General features: G+C 38.3%; 1 protein-coding gene across 2 annotated transcripts; it reads right to left on the bottom strand.

Annotated features, from left to right (window-relative positions):
• Positions 1-234: 234 nt before the first annotated feature.
• On the bottom strand, positions 235-19,698 carry wdfy2 (WD repeat and FYVE domain containing 2). 2 transcript variants are annotated; one of them, XM_028023004.1, is made up of 12 exons: positions 19,340-19,697; positions 16,335-16,402; positions 14,275-14,348; positions 12,410-12,464; positions 11,176-11,326; positions 9,377-9,489; positions 7,264-7,390; positions 6,979-7,084; positions 4,974-5,075; positions 3,175-3,305; positions 2,934-3,042; positions 235-1,809 (listed from the first exon to the last, which is right to left on the bottom strand). In XM_028023004.1, the coding sequence occupies exons 1-12, from the start codon at positions 19,474-19,476 to the stop codon at positions 1,780-1,782; spliced, it is 1,203 nt and encodes a 400-aa protein (XP_027878805.1). In that variant the 5' UTR covers positions 19,477-19,697; the 3' UTR covers positions 235-1,779. The 2 variants fall into 2 exon arrangements, with proteins under 2 accessions (XP_027878805.1, XP_027878807.1); XM_028023006.1 differs by lacking the exons at positions 2,934-3,042; positions 3,175-3,305 and having other exon boundaries at positions 19,340-19,698.
• Positions 19,699-20,476: the final 778 nt, after the last annotated feature.

The raw sequence follows: 20,476 nt of genomic DNA, 5'->3' as shown, positions 1-20,476 counted from the left end.
GAGGCTCATCGGTATCCGCCGTCATCGCCTAACGACTGGAACTTTAACTGGTTTTAAATCCAGAACCAAACTGATTCCGTGAAGCATCCTGTGTGTCTCTGAAATGGACAATGCTGCCCTTGTGCAACACAAACAAACCATTATTCTGGCAGCCGCACTTTAACATCAGAGGAAAGTTGATAAAATTTCTTGCATTGGTTTAAGAAGTTGGGCTGGACTTATTCCATTATATTATTTTTTTTTTACAGAACTACTCAAGCCGAGCTAAACTTTGATTAAGCGCCTTGTGAGAAAATAAATAAGGGTTCCCACAATGCATCAGGCCATCTAGCAGTGATGTCATCTGGCTTGTGATACAAAGCATAATTTTATTTTATGAGGCAATTCAATTTATTTTGTAGGGAGTGGAGATCTATCGCTATGTTGACTGATGGCTCTCTGCTCAGGGTGGCATAACAGGGGACCGGCACAAACGTTCAAAAATAAGAAAAAGAAAAGGCTGTGTCCTGTCAATGGGTGTGTTATGAAACGTAAGAAAATAATTCCAACGAATGATTCCAAATTTAAAGTTTTTTTTTTAAAGGAATTTGGACTGCATTTAATCTTCACTACCTCTAAAATAATTAAACTTGACTTACTCAGCACCAAACAGATGATTTAAAGAGCGCACAGGATTCAAAAGAACCACCACCAAGTAAACATAATTAGCACTGTGTGTAGACTATGACCCGACTGAATGAACTGTTCAGTAGTTAAGAGTCACTGAACTAGGATAACTGGAAGAAAATGTTCACGCAGCAACCATTTTCACCAGATTATTTCACAAAATTAACTCAAAGAAGCTGAATTAAAGTGACAAGCTGGCCTAATGCTACTTCCTTTATCACTTCCAAACCTCCATCGGCTGATATTTATGGACTCAAAGTCAATTACTGTTCAGAAGAGACCAAAACATTCGTCATCCACAGAGTTTGGTAGGGTTAAAAAAAACATGCTGCTGTAGTTTATTACCGCTACTTTGAGTTATGCTTTGGTTAATGTTTCAGACATGTTGTTGGAAGTTAACTGTCTGAAATATAACATTACGTAAAAATGTTACATGAAATGTTCATCAATTACCTTTAACGGGAAAAGTAATTAAATAAAAAAGCAGGTTGAAAAATCTTTTAGGCCAGACTATAATTATGAATTTCCAGGTGGCTGTTTATGACCTTTGTGAATACAATATGTAATAGGGAGAAAACCTTTACTAGTCAAAAAAAAAAAAATGTAACAGGAACAAAACAAATTTAGCCTCTAGAAGGTGTCATAATAATCCAGACCTGAATTCCTCCTGATGGTATTTTTTGTTTAGATAATTTAAAAAAAAAATCTTATTGATGTGAAAAATGCGATTACGTCGATGATTTAGTATCCAACAAACAAGTCTGATGACTTTTAGCTCCTCCAATCTTCAAATGGAATGAAATTTATGAAAAGTACATAAGATTTTACATTTCTTACAAGGTTAAATGCCAGAAAGTATCCCAGAGTGCAAGCATGATTACTCCAGATATCAAGCAAGGACCAACCAGTCTGTGACCTTGTGTTGAGCAAGACGTTGCATCTCAGGCTTCTCTCGGGCCGGCCGTGTCGTCGCTGTAAGAGAACGCCACAACCCAGGCTTTCTTGCTAAATGGCGGTTAAATATTATCCAGGTGACATGGATGCTGTTCTCTCTCTCATCGAAATGCGACTGGTCACAGTTAGCCGAAAGGCTGCCCCCGTGTCCACGGAAACTCACGACACCACAGGAGTCATGTCCCATATCTGCAAAAAAAAAATAAAAAATACAAGAAAAACTTCTGTTTAAATGAGGGCAGCCATCATGATCGGCCAAGTTAGAGGCTAAGAAGAAACTGAAGAATAAAACGGTTTAGAGTGTGAGAGAAATATACTATATATTTTCAATTGAATTAATAGAAAAAGTATATGATCACAAACAACCTTCTGGAAACACATTTCTAGAGCTTCAGAAAGAAACGTGAATTCTCATCCATAAAACGGTCTGCAGTCTTTTTAAAGCTTATCTCTTTAATTTTGTTAACACTGAACAGACTCTCATGTTCACCACAGAATCAGGTCTGAACTCCGACTGCTGTTTCTATTGTGGACCGATTGTGGAATAAACAAATCTATTTAAAATGAGGCACAAGCGCTTGAATTTACTGTTGATTTTCTCAAAATAAAGCATACAGGTGAAAAATAGACATAAGTAAAATTAGCATATGGGTCCTTTATCAATTTGCAGATCAAGCCCATTACTATTTTTTTTGGTAGGGAACCAATAAACTTCTGACATAACTCTGGCTTTGATATTTTACATATTTACAGAAAACATTTTTTTTATATCTTAAAAGCAAAATGTATGCATTTTTTTGTTCAGTTCTTGCTTAATTACTGCTCTGGGTAATTTGTTCTTTCAGAAAATGACATGGTTTTAGAGTCTATATACTCTGCTTAACAATTAATCGATTACTTGAGAATTATTTCCGACATCAATTAATCATGATTAATACAAATAATCGTTTCAGACCTAGTTCCAAGAGGGCAATAGCTTGAATGAATGAAGCACAACTGTACTGAAAACAAACACTACAACTTCTGTTGGAGTGACAATATGCAGCCAGAATTATGTCTGAATTTGCAGATGTATTTTCGAATCAAATGGTCAAAAATTATTTACATAAGCCCAGGATCAATATGACATTTCAACTGCATTAGCACTTTTTTAAATTATTATTTTTGCTCCAACTTTTACATTTTAAATTTGCCTTCTTCGCTTTTGAGCAACTCGTAAGAAATTATTGGTTCAGTTTCTTGAGCATCTGTCGCCCCCTGGTGTCCGAACCCACGAACTACAACGTCGAAAACTCGTCATCTCCGGTGCAGACCTTGACGACCTTATCCGTGCCGGAGGTGAGCAGGTTTCCCGTGGTGGGCTCGTAGTGCATGTAAACAATGTTGTGCTTGCTGTCGTGGAAGGTGGCAGTGGGAGCTCGGCTGAAACACACACACACACACACACGCACACGAGAGGAGAAGAGGCGGAGACGTCAGCGTGAGAGCTCCAGGGGAACGCCGGGAGCACAAAGGGACCGTATACGGCACCGACAGAGGCTGATTGTGACTCACTCTTCGTCGGTGATGGACTCGTGGCAGCTGTCACACACCCGCACCTCAAACTCGAAGCCCATGAGGGGGATGGTGGAGCGCTTAGACGAACATTTGCCGCACACGGCCTGGCCACACTTCCTGCAGTGGTGCTGAGGAAAACATGTGAGGCAAAGTACGCAATTTATGAAGGCCCTCATTTCTTATTAGTGAGGCAAAGAATAAAGCCAATCGTTGCCTTTGGACCTTCCATAACGGTTCTTAAAAACTCTGGTTAAAAATAGTAAAAAGAAAAAAAAAAAAATCAACTAATGCTTTAATTAACAATGTAATAACAGAAGCTGGGTTTTTTTTTCATGCAATAAATAGATTTTTCAAAACCAAATACTATTTTGAATAGCCATGATATTGTTTTAGATTTATATTTTCTTTGTCATTAAGTTTGATACGATGGACTTTTTTTTTAATTTCATTTTTCATAAATGTCAACATCCCACCAAAGAAAACATAAAAAATAAACAAAGTTGTATGTTTTTACTGTATTTTAAAATCTAGAAACAGAAATAAAATGTGGTTCTATAAAAATGACAAATGTCCTGAAGTACAGTTTTTTTTGTTGCTATTTTTTTTTTATGGTCTTGTGACATTTGCAGCTCTAAACAATTCCTAATTAGCTGGGATTAAAAGCAAACATGGCTCTTAGGATTGTAAAAGTTATAGATATAAAGTCTCTAAGTTGAATGTTTTGCAAGAAGCTTTTTGTAGATTTACAATCACCTCTTACATGTGCAATGTGTCAGACTGATTAGGAGCATATATCTGCCTTAGGGAAATAAGAGCTTTGCCTATTACAACACGAACCCCACAGATAGAAAGTCAAACAGCGGGGAAGTCGAATGGTCGCCCGGCCAACCAGGGCAGGTGTTCATAAAAGATGCAACATTTATGTAAACTGAACGCTGGAGGAGCGGAGACTGTGGGAGAAATGCAGTTTGTTTGCAAAAACACAACATTTTACCAGGTATTTTTCATCTACTTTTTACTGCAAATATCTGAGCACACTTGAAATAAGACTAAACCAACTTACAAGTAACTTTTCATAAAGATATAAAGGCTTGTTTTAAGTAAATAACTCCTTGATATTGATGAAAAAGTACTAGTTGTAAGTCTGCCAATGGAACGAGACATTTTTCCGAGTACATAATCTGCAAATGGAACTAGTACTTTTGGTGTAAACACTCCTGTTAAGAAGGCATTTGTGATGTAAAAAAAAACAATCATTACACATTTCAAATGTTTTGTACAATTCAGGTGGAAATCAAATCTAGCAGAAGTTCTCCAAGTCTACTGGATTCAAAGAACATCAGATTGGACTTTGCAAAACCCATTGTTTATTCTATGAATCCATTGTTTTGGAGATTTGGGTGAAACTACCAAACTTCGGTTGGACATACTTAAACCGTTGACCCATTTTGACAAGGAAAAACAACAATAAATTGCCAAAAGCCACCAATATTATGTTGTTAGCTCTTTCTGCAGCACTTGGGAAAACTTTGCCACTTTGTCCAAGAACCCTGAACACAACAAGAACACACTTAAAGGAGTAACCACAACACAAAGCCGTTTCTGAGAAGCTGGCAATAAAAGAGCCACAAGATGTTTTCTCAGCATTAGCGTGGCAGAAGTAAAGGGCTCTAGGAATGTTTTCTCTGGAATAACGGGAGGGATATGTTTATGCACGGCTGCTCGAGCAGAAAGAGAGGTTTTTCCCACCTGATGATGAAAGCTAAGGGAGTTTTGGTTCAGGCAGCGTGACGTACCTGTCGCAGGCCGATCTTCTTACTGTCCCACATCTGTTTGAAGTTCCAGAAGAAAGGCTGCTCACACTTCTGACAGGAGTCGCTGTCCAGCCACTCTGGAGTCTGCACACAAGCATAATGCAAAATTACAGCTTCAATTACAGGCATGCGCTCAGAAAATGCTAATTGAATGCCCTGATTGGTGAACAGCCAATTCCGTTGAGCGACCTTAGCTATTTCAGCTGTGCATTAAAAAATACCAGAGAAAGCACAATTCTGGTAGAACACGCTCAGAGCAGTCATGAAGAAAAAACTGAGCAAAAAATATATATACATTCACATTTGATTAAAAATTAAAAAAGAAAAATATATATTTATCTGTAAAATGTTTTACCCAGAACTCAAGTGGCATAATTTTAGCTTCACCTGGTTTACATTCTCTTAAAATAATTATTTAGCACAATTTGCTATCTAATTATTACTAAGCAGCTACTCTTTTCCCACGCTTTGAACCAGGCGGCTTTTAACCCGGTGCGGCTTTTCTGTGGATTTTTCCTCAACCACCAGGGGGCTCTTCAGCAGGAAGTGAATCATTGGAAGTCAAAATTGGAAATCAAAGAAGAAAGCGCTGATTTTCATTTAGAACAAGCAAATGCTAGCAGCAGGCATGATATAGAAATGTTTTCAAACTCATATGATGCCGCTTTTAAATTGAGGGCTGTCGATCTGGCAGGACGGGAGGGAAATAGAGCTGCTGCACGTAAACTCGGTGTGAACGAAACCATGGTTCGGCGTTGGAGGCGCAGGGTTGGGTCCTGAATAGCAGATTTATTAGGACGCAGCCATCTGCTGCTCTCTGCTGTGTCCTTATGGAAAACCGAGCAGCGGAGATACCAGCGGCTTATAGCCCTGTGCGGCTCATATATGTACGTTTCCAGTTAGTTTTTTTCCCCCACAAAATGTGTAGGTGCGGCTTATAGTATAGTGCGCTCTACAGTCTGAAAACAGGTAATTGGTCATTCAAAGAAATAGCAAACAGATCAGCCCTATACTGTACTGATGTTAAGTGAAGCAGTTAGAAGTATTTGTTTAGCTGAGGATGCATCCTTTAGTACAAGTGATCAAGTGTTCGCTGAAGCATTGCTGCTATCGCATTTCACACAATATATGTTGTAAAATGTTTATTTTCCTTTTTTAAAAAAGACTTGAATTATTTATTTGCATCTCTTTATGCATTTCTAACACTGTATAAAAATGGCTTAAGGTGTTAAATGAAAAATATGCAGAATGAGCCAGTTTTTTTATCCGATTAATCGATAGAATAATCGATTACTAAAACAATCGTTAGTTGCAGCCATAGCCCGAAGCAAAATTCACATCGATTTGGAGATCCCTATCCAGGTAGTGCCGCCTCTTTCACCACAACTGAAATGAAAACCTGTCCTCGGTAACTTCAGTCTTCCTAAAACCCCAAAAATCACTTCAAGCTGAAGTTATCGAGGGCTTTTTATTGAGCCTCGAACATTTTGTGTGACTGTTGTTGTGAAACCAGGCCACTGAGTCTGTTTTTCCTCTGCTGTAGGTCTTCACGCTGTAAATTGCCAGCTTTGCCCCGACTCCAGATCCGTGTGTATCACTCAAACATGAGAGCGGCACTCAGCCAAATGTGTCAAGTGACTCTCATAAACAAGGTAAATCAGCATAAAACATTGGACTTTGGTTTAACCTTTGCAAAACACTGATCCAGCAGCGGCAGTGAAAATACTTTGTATTCCAGCCGCGAGTGTTTCTCTGCTGGAGAAGATGCTGTTTCAGAGCAGAGCAGAGAGAGTTTGGGCAAAACACAGAGGTAAAACTGTGGGTCTGATTAAATAAAGACAAAAGTAGGTCCCAGCTAACGGTGTGGAGACCAGTGGAGCAAAACAGGAAAACAAAGAACGCTCCTCCGTGGCAGCGGCTGAACTGATTCTCTTTAGAACGATTTGGTGCACTGAGTCGACTGCGATGTCAGAGATTACACGCTCACCTCTTGCCGAGTCACGTCCATGTTCCAGATGACGATGCTGCCATCTGAGCTGCAGGAGATGAGCTGGCGGGTGTGTGAGGCATAGCACAGGCCCTGGACTTTGTCACTGACAACAGTTCACACACACAAGCACACACACACAAAAAAAACTCATCTTAAAGGAGTCAACGAAAGCTAACGTTGGGCTTCGCACCGTCTAAACCTGCTTCAAAACTGTTGTATATAAAAGCCGAGAACAAACTCAGAGTTAATTGGTTCGTCCTGCTGAAGATGTGCGTTTCCTACTTGTGTCCCTGCAGTTCGATGGCAGTGCCTTTCCTCCCTCCGATGTCCCACATGATGATCGAGTGGTCAGAGCTGCCGGAAAACAGCACCCGCTGAGCCGGGTCCCAACACAGAGCCGTCACATTACCTGCCATGCAAAGTACATGAAATAAATCCTCCTGTTTTTTAAAAAGTTTTTTTGTTGTTGTTTTCGTTTTTTCTTTTGTCATTTCTGCTGCTTGGAGCAGTATTTTGGTTTGATGGTTAGTATTTGTTGATTTTATTATTTTTTTTGCATGCAGTCAGAGTCCCACAAACACAAATACTTATAAATGTTCAAAATTTGACTTTGAACATACTCATGCATACATAAATACACATAAAACAACCTGCAAAAACTGTAGAAAAGGACTTCAGGTGGCATTATTTGAACTGATAGTCTTCTTGTCTAAATGTAATGACTATGAAAAAGTTATGGCAAAGTATTTTGGGACTACAGTCCGAACATGTGCAACATTTCGTAAGCAAAAAAAGGATGAACCATCAGCTTTCCGAACCAATACATATACTGTCATTCCCATATTTTTTACCTAAATAAGCTAGCAGCTAGCTTGTTTATTTGCTACCCAGGATTCTTGAAGGTTTCACCAACTCAAATTTAAGATTCCATGAATGATTGTAGAATTCATGTGGCCCAGTGGCGAAGACAAAAGCTGCTCAGCCAACTGGCGTTAAATTTGCACGATAGATGCAAAAAAGCTGACTAACAAGCTTTGTAGCTAGCTGTCACTAATAACTACCGGTAGCTGCTAATATCCCCTTGCTAGCTACATTGCTGCTAATATCCCCTTGCTAGCTACATTGCTAGCAAGGGGATCTGGAATTCCTTCCAGATGGTGCTGGAAGAAAAATCTCTGAACCACTGAGATATTCAAAGACTCTGTAAATAAAACGCTGTGCAAGCAGGACTGGCCTTTTGAAAGCCTTTCAGCCGTTTTTATTCCTCCTTTTGACAACGTGAAAGCTGGATGAAATGTTTGAGCTCCGGCAGACATTTTTAAATCATCACAGTATGATGAATCTGCACATTTTAGTTAAAATCATAGACTTGTTTTTGCTGTTTCTTATAGTCAAACTCACAGCTGAAGTGTTTCTGTATCTTATGTTTTCTCCTACATATAATGTTGTTTTTAAGTTATTTAAGTGCCCAAAGGTCTGTATTATTATTATTGTTATTGTTGTCAAGCTATTCAATGTAGCTTGCTAGCTACATTGCTAGCAAGGGGATATTAGTAGCTACAGTATTTACTGGGAGCAAACCAGACAAACTTCTGAAAAAGTCCTGCAGGAAAAAGAAAAACTACACAAAATATACTAGATTAAATAGTCCCGCCACAACAAAGTAATTTAAGACCTGTGATTAATGAATTTAAGACCAACTTACATTTTTATGAATTTAAGTGACTATAAGGCCTTAATTTTAGGCATATCCACATAAAACCTTTTCAGGACGCACGGACAACCTGTTAAAGGTTATTTTAGTAAAATCATACCGGATGCAGTTTTTTATTTTTATTTATAGAGTCAGATTTCCTGTTTATAAACAGCATTTGTTTTTGTCTACTTACAGTTTAACACTCACTGGAAATGTTCAACCCTTATTCTGATTAATTTAAATGCATTGGTAAGCTATGAGGCTGAACCAATTTAATATAACCAACGACATTGACTGGTTCAAAATCTCTTCACATCGGCTGTCACGAAGGCTCATCTCCGCCACTTTCTCAGTTTGCACCATGAGGTTTTAATCAGAATCAGATAAGGTCTGTGTTGCTGAGCGCATCACCGAGCCGTCCTTCCTGCAGTTAAATAAAACCCCCTCTGATCTGTGGCAGGATGTTTTCTTTTTTTTTTTCTTGCTCACCAAACCTGTTTTACATTGATTAAATAAGAAAATAATTGAATTTTCTCATAGGAATTTGCATTAACATATACTTATACTAATAGCTTACTCCCTGCTATTAGACATTTTTACTTAGCTATTTGTTACGGTCATTTCATTTTATAATAGCTTAAGTTTTTATAATACAAAACAAAGGAACCGAGTGTGTGTGGGTGTATTCGTGTGATGTACCTGTGTGTCCTTTGAAGGTGGTAACCAGGCTGCAGCTGTCCTGCTCCAGCTTCAGGATGGTCACCTGACCAGACTGGTCCCCTACAAAGGCGTGCCTGGTCTCTACATCGAACCTGGTCAAAGGTTAAGAAACAATTCACCGAACAAACAAATGTTGATTGTAATTAATGAGCGCCGCGTTTTACTAAAAAGTCGGCACCAAATGTGTCAGCTGCTGCATGTGATGTTTAAGTGAAAGGTGTTTTCAGAGGTTTGTCTCAGGCTGCGGGCAACGTTTACCTTCCCCAACCTGTTGGGCTGACGAGATCACCACGAGACTCAATCAAAACTTCCCAAAACTGCATAAATCTGTAAAATCAGATTTGTATATTTGTAAAAAGAAAAACAAAACAAAAACAAACAAACTAACTAACAAAAAAATATATATATACTGTATATCCTCAAGAAGTCGAGGATGCAATTTGTAAGCCTAAATCAAAATTACAGAAAAATAAATAAAAAATTACGGTCTGTTTTTTTCTTTCAAAACATATTTTTAGCTTTCACATTTGAAAATTATACAATTATAACCCAAAACATACAAATGAAAGAAATGCAAATTAAACAAGTTTTTGAAAACAGCAGCAGCTCAAGATATTAAAAACTGATTTCACAGGAACCTCTAAAAAAAATTATGTTGACATGTTTCAATTCACAGCTAAATGATCCAAATCGAATTTAAATCAAAATTAAGATCTACTCTACTCTGTAGAAATTCAGATTTGTTTTCTTTTAGATGACACAATAAGAGATAAAATGTGGAAAGTGGGACTTGTTTTCCTATTGATCTTTTTTCTATACTTAAAATAGTCCAGCTGTAGAAAATGTAAAACAATAAATAAGTGAATAAACTCCAGACTTTCCCAGACATCATTGGAACCCTGTAGTCTAATGTTTATTATTCCATTTCACTGCCATCGTTTCTTGTAAAGAAAAAAAAGTCTATAAAAGACTATAATAAATACCTGCATCATCATATACATACTGTGGTTAGTTTTTTTTATAGACATGGATGCATGCCGTTAAAATGCAAACTCCATCTTTGAATAGAGTCTCCTTATGCAGTTGCACGTATTTCATGGGATGTGGGATTGGTGATTCTTAGTGCCCATTAAAATCATTCAACATTTTGCTTAATTGACCTTAGAGACCTAAATGTGATTTTTCTTTATTTATAAGCCACTAAAGTCCTGCTAAACAGCAGCATCTGCCTGGAAAACAAATTCATCCTCACATTAACACCATTAATGTGACTTTAACACCAACTGGCAGCAAACATCACACCCACTTACTTTCACCACGCCATCACAGCCTCCAAAATAAAAATAAAAAAAGTCTCTGCCAGCTCCACGTGCCGCCACCGAGCCGAGGCAGGATATCATCGCTGCGATAACCCAGCGGCGGGTTCATTTGTATGGATCAGTGTTACTGCCGAGCACTCGCAGCCTTTCATCTGCCCATTACAGAAAACCACTCAGACCGTTTCCTTGACAGCAGCATGACTGATTCTTATTGTTAGTCCTTTCCATTAGCACAAACCCACTGGAAGTTAATCTCAATTGCCCTGTTTTTTTTTCCTCTTCTTCTAATTGCTCCGTTCTTAAATTAGAGCAGGCTTTCACAATTATAGACGGTTATTTATTTATTTTTTTTACCAAATTCAAAGCACTTCGTTTGAATGTTCGCCGTGCCGCCTCTGCAGAGCGAGGTGACCTGCAGACGACGATAACAGGGACGGGTGGAGGAGTATTGAAGGATACTGCAGACCTGAGACCCAGGCCGCGGTGCGATACGTCCCCAGCTGCTGGCCGCTCTCCGAGCAGTGCCAGGTGAAGTTTCTGTCCTGGCCGGTGCTTAGCAGCCACTCCATCTCCAACACAAAGAGCACCACCGCCACTCTGCCCTGATGGGCTGCAGGCAGAGAAAGCAGGCGAAAATGATCTGGTTAAGATGCAATCGATCAGCGTTACGACACAGGAGCCTGCGTTTGGAGTGAATTATAATCAGGAAGGAATTGTGAACACAGAGAATAAAAGACATGAGAAGCTGAAATAACACTGCGTAGCATTATAATATTATAACATGCCATATAAAAGTGCAGTAAAACCCGATTATTAGGTTCAAAACCCAAGAAATGAAAGCGTCTTGATCTGATGACAGATGGGATATTTACAGATTTATAGACTGCCAAAAAGTATTTGTGCCTCTTCGCACTGTGTTTTGCTACAAATACAAGCTTCAATATTCAGTTGGATGTTACTAGTGGGGAGACGTGATTCAAATTTTAATTGAATTCATTGGAGTTTCTGTATTTAATTAATAGCAGTTGACCACATTTTAAACTAAATCCGTATAGCAACAAAAATAAATACAATTGTAAATTCAAAAACCGTGTTTGCTGCTAAATTAGACGAATGAGCTCAACATCAAAGACTTTATTGTTTGCAATATGTTATTTAGGTTATTCAACCATTAGCTTGATAAAAAGCACTATTAAACTTTCAAGTGTTTCTGGAACGTCTGTGCACTCATGTAACTTCGTTGTAGAAAAATCCTTCTTTAAAAAGGTGAACTCTGGACGCTGACGCTGTTTGCGAACGCCCCTCGTGGTCAGATTTACGGGCGTACCAGAAACGTGCGAATACAAAGGTTCTGGCCTAAACCTTTGCTTGTAAAAAAAAAAAACCTTCACTCGACTGCATTTCCAAATAAGATGTGGAAAATGCTTTTTATTTTATTTTTTCCACTCATCAATTACAAACCAGTTTGTCACATAAATTCCTCATAAAATACTTAGACGTTTGTGACAAAATGTGGAAAGGTTCAAGGGGGTGTGTATATTTTTACAATGTACTGTAGGAATATAGGAATGAATGTTCAGGTCTTCTGAGGTTAAACATATTACTTTCTGTTTTTACAAACTCCCGGTTTGCCTCAAAATATGAGAAATAACCGACTTTGTTCCACAGACAAATAAAAAGCGTCACGTCTCACCCTGGTATGTGAGCGCCGGGGTCATTTTGTTGTAGTCCTCTGACAGAATAAACTCCTGAAAGATAGAAAACCGAGAGAAATGTTTGCACCCAACAAGGTCAATGATAAAAATGACCAAGAGAAACAGAACACGAGGCGAAAAGTAAACACCATTTCATCAAAACATGACTGCGAAGGACTGGAGAACCTGCAGGCTACCACAGAAAGAAACAAGTTGTTCTGCACGACAGCTTCCTCTGAGGCAACAATTATATTTAAAACCCTTGTGGGAGCTTTTTAGATTTCAGGCTCTGAGATTAAAATCTGCAACGTGCTGTTGTGGCCTCGTCTGATTTTTCTGTGGAGTTTTCTCATTCCAAAACAAAATGCCAAATGGCAAAAATCAAACCCAATAACGACGCTTTGCATCAAGCTTATTTTGTCACAAGGACCACAATCTTTGGTGCTCCAGTTTGAGTCATTTCATATATTAACATACAAATCAAAGCAGCGCAACTGCAATCTAGTACATATTGTAAAATAAAAATATAGTGGGAAGTACTGGGAAAAATAAGGTCTTACTTGAAAGATACTTTAAAACTTTGATCCATTGATCCACGCTAGTGATTTTGGGGAAATTGGAGATCAGACTGACCTTTAAAATAATGCACATAATATTACACAAAAGCCAAGTCAGGAATGGTTTAAGGAAGTAACATAAACAGTACTTTCTGTTAAGGATCAGACAAAGCCCCCTTCACACAGGATTAAGACCGCTCCATGGTCTTCAGAATCTCCCAAGACCTTCATCTGGTCAAACCTGGACAACCTGCCATCGCTGTAAATGCCAGCAAGACCCAGTCGTGCTTTCAGAAATCAAATAGTTTTATCCCAGCTGTTTTTTTGAATTTCTAACCCGAAAATGTCACCATGGGCTGAATACTGTCTTAATATCTGCTGGATTTTCCTATTTTAGTTGGGAGATTTCTGCACCGCTACCATCAGTTTCAGCTTAAAGATGGACACACCAATAATCAGTGGGAATATCTACAGTCAGAATGTATTGAACACACAGAATATGACATTTATTTTTCACTGTTCATTGCGAGCTGCTCAAACTCAGGTTGTACTCCGGCTAATGTATGTAAACCTATACATGTATTACACATTGAGTTACAACTGTATTTTAAACGTTAGCTTATGAGATGACGCTTATGCTTTTTTTAAATTCTCCTAATCCTTAAATATGACTCCAGAACTTTGTTTTTACATCATGACTAGCACATTTTACATTTGAACTGCAGCCTGAAAAGATCATAGCCTCCCTGCGTCAACTTGTGTATGCACAATTTGGAGGTGTGCGCTCCTCTTCACAGCTGGCAGACCTGTTTCGACAGATGCCAACCTCAATCTACAGCAGTGGTGGGTCGCGACGCCCAGAGCAGCTGTGCAGCAGTTTCCATGATTTTTTATTTCCTTGCAGGAAGCACATTGTGGATGAGTTGCCAGCAGATATTTGACCCAGATATGCCATCCCATCCCCACATTAATGAACCCTGACAATCTCATCAAAGAAGATTTCTGCGCACACCGTCGGGGATTTGTTGCACTCCATCTTTCATAAAGAGGAGAAAACTGGGTTCCTAATCGCCAGAAGATCTACCTGAGATCCTGTTCGCATGCTGGTTGCTCTCAAATGCAACAGTGCAGTGCTAAGTGCTGCAGCTCATTCATGTACAACTTTATTTCTTCTTCTCTTTAACATTTTTTCCCCCCCATAAACTGATATTGTATACTTGAGGTGCTTTTACTGCCTGAACAAGATGGAAAGCAGCTGACTGAGTCATCAGCTGAGGAAGGAAAAAGTCTCAAAAGATTTTACTTACACAGATACTTCCTGTATCCATACCTACAGATATCCTCCTGGTTTCTGGGTTAAAGGACATACAGGAACATGAGGCTGCAAAAAAAAATGAAAGAAGAAAGTCTGTTTTAAGTCAGAATTATGTAAAATAACTTAAAACATTATGAATGGGAAGTTCTAGTAGCAGAGTCTGAAGTCCTATCACTTTGACTATAAAACAGATGCAAAGATCAACTTTTCTTTAGCTTCGAGCTGCGTTTAACAGGCTCACTCATTGGTCTTGAGTTCCACTATTAAGTGTGGGTCATGTGACTATAAGTAAACAAAGTTTGCCTAACAAATGCAGAAGCACGAGACAGAACCAGAAAAAAAAAAAAAAAGGTGACAAATGTCAAATAAAAATGCAGAAACAGTTCAGATAAAACAAGGAGAAGAAAAAAAAAAAGAGTTCATTGTGACCAAAATAAAGGTAAAAAAAAAAAAACAGGTTATCTCCGATTCTGTTCAAAAACTCTACAGCTTTACTGGCAGCATTAACCGAGCGTGACCCAGATCTTGTGCGGCAGAGTGGTGTGGAAATCACACCAGTCGTTTTATGCGTCTTGTAAGGCTCTGAAGCTACCACAAGAGTTAAGGTTAAGGTTAGCTTAGCATCTGAAAAAGCCACAAAAACGCTTCAACATCCAGCGATGAAAACGATCTGAACTTAAAAACAGCAGCTCTGTTTATAAAGTTCATTTTTATTTTGTGTCAGGAATTTGGACACAAAGTTGCTCACTTCCCCCTCCCCCAGGTTTTGGGTTTTAGTAGTTTGTGTTTGAAATGCTGCAGAATAAGTAAATGGTCAAAGTAAAAAAATAAATAAAAACAAAAGAAGCATTAAAAAATGTTCATACATACACCCCAAATTCAGTGTATTTTGCGTTAATTCCACGTGGCAGATTGAACGTGAGATCTGTGAATAAAAGTAGAAATAAATCTGCAAATGTGCACACACACGTTGGTGCGTAGGACATATACGACGTTCTGCAAAAAAGATCCACACTCCCTGAACATGTTCACATTTTGTTTAGTGAAAAACATAAACTTGAATGCATTTCGGTGAGACCGCATATGTAAATAGTGCATATTTTTAAGTTTAAAGGATAATAATAAGTTACTTGCATTCAGCTCCATCTTTTATATTTTTGCCGTGTCCTTCCAATGCTTCCTTTCAATTGTTCTTTTCTTGTTTTGAGCTGCATTTAGCCAGGCGTTAAATTCCACACAGTTGAACTCTATTTACTACCAGGGAGACTTCTAGAAGTATTCATGTTAAATTTTATTTAGAGGTATAGAAAAAAAATGCCCTGCCCCCTTTTGTTTTTTAATAAAAGTAATTTAAAAAACCAGAGTTGATTTTCTTTCCACATCTCAATTATGTATTGGTTTGTGTTGCTCTATTGCATGAGTTTATCCAGGGGGAAAAAAATACATTTGGGGTTGTAACAGGAAGATGATGAAGGGCAAGAAAAGATCAAGAGGCACTGCAGAAAATTAGGCTGAAAACCGTTCTTCTTTACGATTTACAAAAAATAAAAAGACCTAACGTATCTCATATAATAAATAAGTCACCTCACTAACAGGAATCATTTAACTGTAATAAAGTTGGGCAAATTCATATTTTAAGTCCGCTTTAACAATGCAAACGTCCGCGGTTGGCGTGTGAAACATGGATTCCTGTGCCAGTAAACGAAAACGCTTCACATTTGCAGCCTCTGCCGTTGTCGGCGGCAGATCTTGCTGATTGTTACGTTGGATTTCCTTCAGCCGCACAGCTGGAGGAAAACGAAGGCAAACTGTCACAAATGTGCGGTGCTGCCACACAAAGAGGAAGAACATTAAAAACTCCTGCAGGAACTCTGATTTCTGTCAGGACGTGAAATCTGCAAACTTTAAAATAAAATAAAAGATGGGATTCCTTATGACCATCAGTAGCAACTTGGCTCAAAGGGTTATTTCTATTATTTTTACTGAACCAATCAGATGGTGAAAACGGGATAAGAAGCAGTGCAGACATGAGTACAGACAGGGGAAACTTACATGGCATGGTGTGGTAAACACTTGGCCAGTACTGGCCGCTGTCCCTCTTCAGCCAAACTCGGATTGTTCTGTGAAGACAGAAGCGTCTCATTAAGGTGAGGCAAATTATTGATAGATACTAATCTATCCCCCAGGTCGGTGCTAAAAAGTTTGACCCGAATACACCCGGCCAGCTCCACAGGAAATAAACTTCAGTTTCACATCTCCTTCGTTCCTGAGAAAAGGGGAAAAACACAAGTGACCGGACTCTAAAGATCTCACTTTGATTTAAAAAAAAAAAAAAAAAAAAAAGATGTTAAACTAGGGTAAAATCATTTCCATCTATGCATCTGCTAGAAGAAAACATTTTATACCAAATCTAAATGAATTAACCCACCGTATTTCACAGATAATTCTACAGGCTTGAATAAAAAGCAACTGAACTTCCTCCCGTCTCATCCAAAAGCCTCCATCACTTCTCTGCCAAACCCTTTCAGGTGAGTGTTTACGTATTTAATACAGCAAAGAACGAGCCTCCGGTGGTCTTCTGCTATAGCGTCAATGATGACGAAGGAATTAAATTCCTTAAGTCAAAGGCTAAATTGATCATCCCGTAAAGGAATTCATCCTGTGTTTGTGAAGAGCTCCACTTTAAACCTTGGCTTTAAACAGAATAAACATACTTGGAATTTCTTGGAATGTGTTTTATACGTGAATTTCTAAAAATGTTTTAGTTTTTGAAAATAGCAAAAATAAATAAATGGATTCATAAACACAAATCAGAATTTAGTGTGTAGTCACTTGTTTATTCATGAAGAGGAGTCAGACGAGGATGTTTTTTTTCTCTCATGCACAGACGTATTTTTGCTCATTTATCGCGGCAGAAATCCATGACTTACTAATGTTAAAGGAAAGTTCAGGAGGATTGTGCTAGACAGAGCAGGTTCGGTTAATTGACCAAATCCTCCCTCTCTTCAGAAATTACTTGGTTCCTTTGATGAAATAGGAAGCCTCTTCTTATCTTGCCACCTCATCGTTTTCCCCACCGTTAACGACATGGTGTTATGTTGCATAAAGACACAAAAGCAAGCTCAGATCATTTTTTTTTCTTATTTAGAGAAATTGTAGAAATCAACGGAATATTTAGATAATTAAGCTGAATATAAATGATCAAATTCCACCTTTTTGAGTCTACTGTGATTTATTTTAGGAATTCAGTGGCTTTTTTTTTTTTTTACTTATGGTGTCCGTATAATGACTAATGCTCATTGTTGAAATGGAACCGAAATCTAAAATGAACAAAAATAAAATATCAAATCATACTCAGACATTAGCCAAAGATTTTAATATGGTAATCTGGCATTTATGTTGTTCCTTTTTTTAAATGCCACACACAACGCGTTTACATGCAACCAAAGCTCACTCCATTGAATATAGCCACTTGTGTTTATATGATCTTTTTATTGGAGTTGGCCAGTTATTGGGGTTCACTGCGACACCTCTTTTAATTCCCATGTAAAGTTAAGGTAGCATATATTAGACTTTGAATATGTAACCTTAAGAATCTGGGACTGATATACCCTACTGTTGTTTTTTTTTTTTTTCTTTTGACACAGCTGGGAAATCTACAAAAGAGGTGTGAAAAATTCCTAAAATAAATCCATCTTTTTCTGCTGAGACATTATTTCACGATGGTAAATTTATAAAATGACCATTTTTAAACGAGTAGTCAGTCAGAGGGGGAAAAAGAAAATTTTGTTAGGGAAAAAAAATGTAACAAAATCCTTGGTGGAGCATAAGGTACCATTAAGCTTAGCATTTGTATTAAGGTAAATGTAACCCCAAGGAAAAAAAGCAAACAAATTAAGATACCTGCAACTGGAACAGGTGTGTCGGAAGAATAATGGGTTAAAACTAAATAACAGAAACTAAAAACACAGTTAAAGTTGCTAAATTTTTAGATGCAACGTTCCAGTTATTGATCTTAATCAGCCAAAAGGGCAAAAAAATAAAATAAAATAAACACGTACACAAAAAAATTTTTATGTTTTCAGATTTTAGCAACTTCTAATTCATTGACTTTCTGTTTCCCTGGTATATAAATATGGTGCAAAAATGTGGCCGTCGTCTTTAAGACGCCGGCAACCATGGTGGATGAGAAAGAAAGCCCACCTTAGTAATAATGGAGCAAACGGTGGCTTCTTCCTGTCATCAGCTCTCCATAGCAACCATTAGACGCAAAATTGTTTTGCATGGGAGGCATGACAAGAAGAAGTAATTTCTGATCTACCATCATAAACATATGAAACCTTTAAAAAAAAAAAAGAACTATAGGATTTTACCTGGAACAGGTTGGTTTGGTGTGAAAATAAAAGATAAACATGGGCAAAAACCTTCCTCTCTGTTAAATACAGTGATGTGGACCTCCTACTCTTCCAAAAAAAAAGCCTTGGCAGCTTTAGAGTACCTGGCACCACAAACTCTTTGAAAAACAAGAATATCGTAAATCCAAATCTGCATAAAATAGTTCAGCAAACACCTTCTTCCTTCTTCCATGATCATCTAGTACCCAAACAGACATGAAACCTGGGAGTGAGCTGACCCAGGATGATCTGTAGAGACAGTGTAAAAATGAATGGTCAAAGATCCCTCTCTCTGTATGCTCAAACCTTGTGAAGTGTTACAGAAGCAAAGTGCTGCGCTACTGGTGCTGTACAAAGTCTTGACAGCAGGGGTGCTGATAATATTTCAATGAAGATTTTTACACTGTTTTTTTTTTTTTTTCAAATTCTCTCACTGAATAAATGTACTGAAATTAAATATTAGTGTGATATTATGCTACTGTAATAAAGAATGATTTTAAGGGCACTCCGCACATCTTGCATTACTGTTTTGAAGACATATGAACATGTGGCGACAAATAGCTTTATGCTTAACAGAAAAAAAAAGAGTCAATATTAAGGTAAAATAACCTCAGATTTATATTAAAGGTTATTAGGCAGCCACCGTGTGGCGCAGAGACCTACCGGTCCTCAGAAACGCTGATCACCCCGTCTTCTTTAGGGATGATCGCCGCCGCGGTCACAACCTCCTGGAAAGCCTCGATTTTACTCAGCAGGCACGGCTTCCTAGCCTGCGGACGAGGCTGGATTTCGGCCGCCATGGTGGAGCAGTGTGGTGCACGGACCTCCGCCTCCCCACCCCCGTCTCAGGGAAACATAACCCGCCGCAGTCTCCCACGCCAGAGCCTCGGTGGAGAAGCTGCTACATGTACCTGTCAGGGAAAACCGATACGGTGTTGTGACTTCTGTGAGAGGTTCGGCCAAGTCAGCTGACAAACATCTCACCGCCCATAGCCTCTCTCCCTCTCACACGCGCACCTCATTTCCGGTCGACAAAATAAAACGTCCGCTCTTAGCCTCTGGTTACATTTTCAAAGTAAAAGCTTTGTTTTTGAAGGCTCTTAGGCAAACATGCAGTAGTAGATTAATGGCTCTTAAATTGTCGTACGAATTATTTTCAAGGTGAATGGAAATTAATACTTCTGGTGAAGAGGAAAACGATTAACAATGAGGCGCGAACGCTCGCAGGTATGCTGTATTTCATTTACCTGCAATTTCAATCTTGCATTTCTGAAAATTATTGCAGAAAAAAATATGGATTAATCAACTGCTAAAGTGTACAGTCCACTTCCCTCTGTATGAGTATGAGCAATGATTCAATTTAAACAAATTTAATTTACAAAACACTTATATTACTACTGGCAAAATGTAATTAACCTAAAGTGCTTACCAAAATAAGACTCAAAAGTAAAAATCACCACAACAAAAATAACAAAACACAATTCATAAAAAGTGACAGTACTCGCAAAAAACACAAGACAATAAATCATATATTATCACTACGATTTTGCATCATGAAACAAACATCAAACTGGTGTCATTAAAAGACTTTATTATTATTATTATATTTTTATTTTATTTTATTATTTTCTTTTGTCCAAATAATTCTGTATCTCTAACTTGTGTTTCAGTGGTGGATCTGCAGATTTTTTTTACTTAAGGTTCCAGCAGGGGACAGAGTTTATTGTCACAGCAAAGGTTTACTTTCAGACCTGATGTCATGCATCCAGGTTATTTGCCTGAACCATGAGGGACATGAAG

The sequence above is a fragment of the Xiphophorus couchianus genome, chromosome 7 (genome assembly GCF_001444195.1).
Source record: "Xiphophorus couchianus chromosome 7, X_couchianus-1.0, whole genome shotgun sequence".
NCBI lineage: Eukaryota > Metazoa > Chordata > Actinopteri > Cyprinodontiformes > Poeciliidae > Xiphophorus > Xiphophorus couchianus.
The sequence above is the reverse complement of the archived record's forward strand: the minus strand, read 5'-3'. Positions and strand labels throughout refer to the sequence as shown.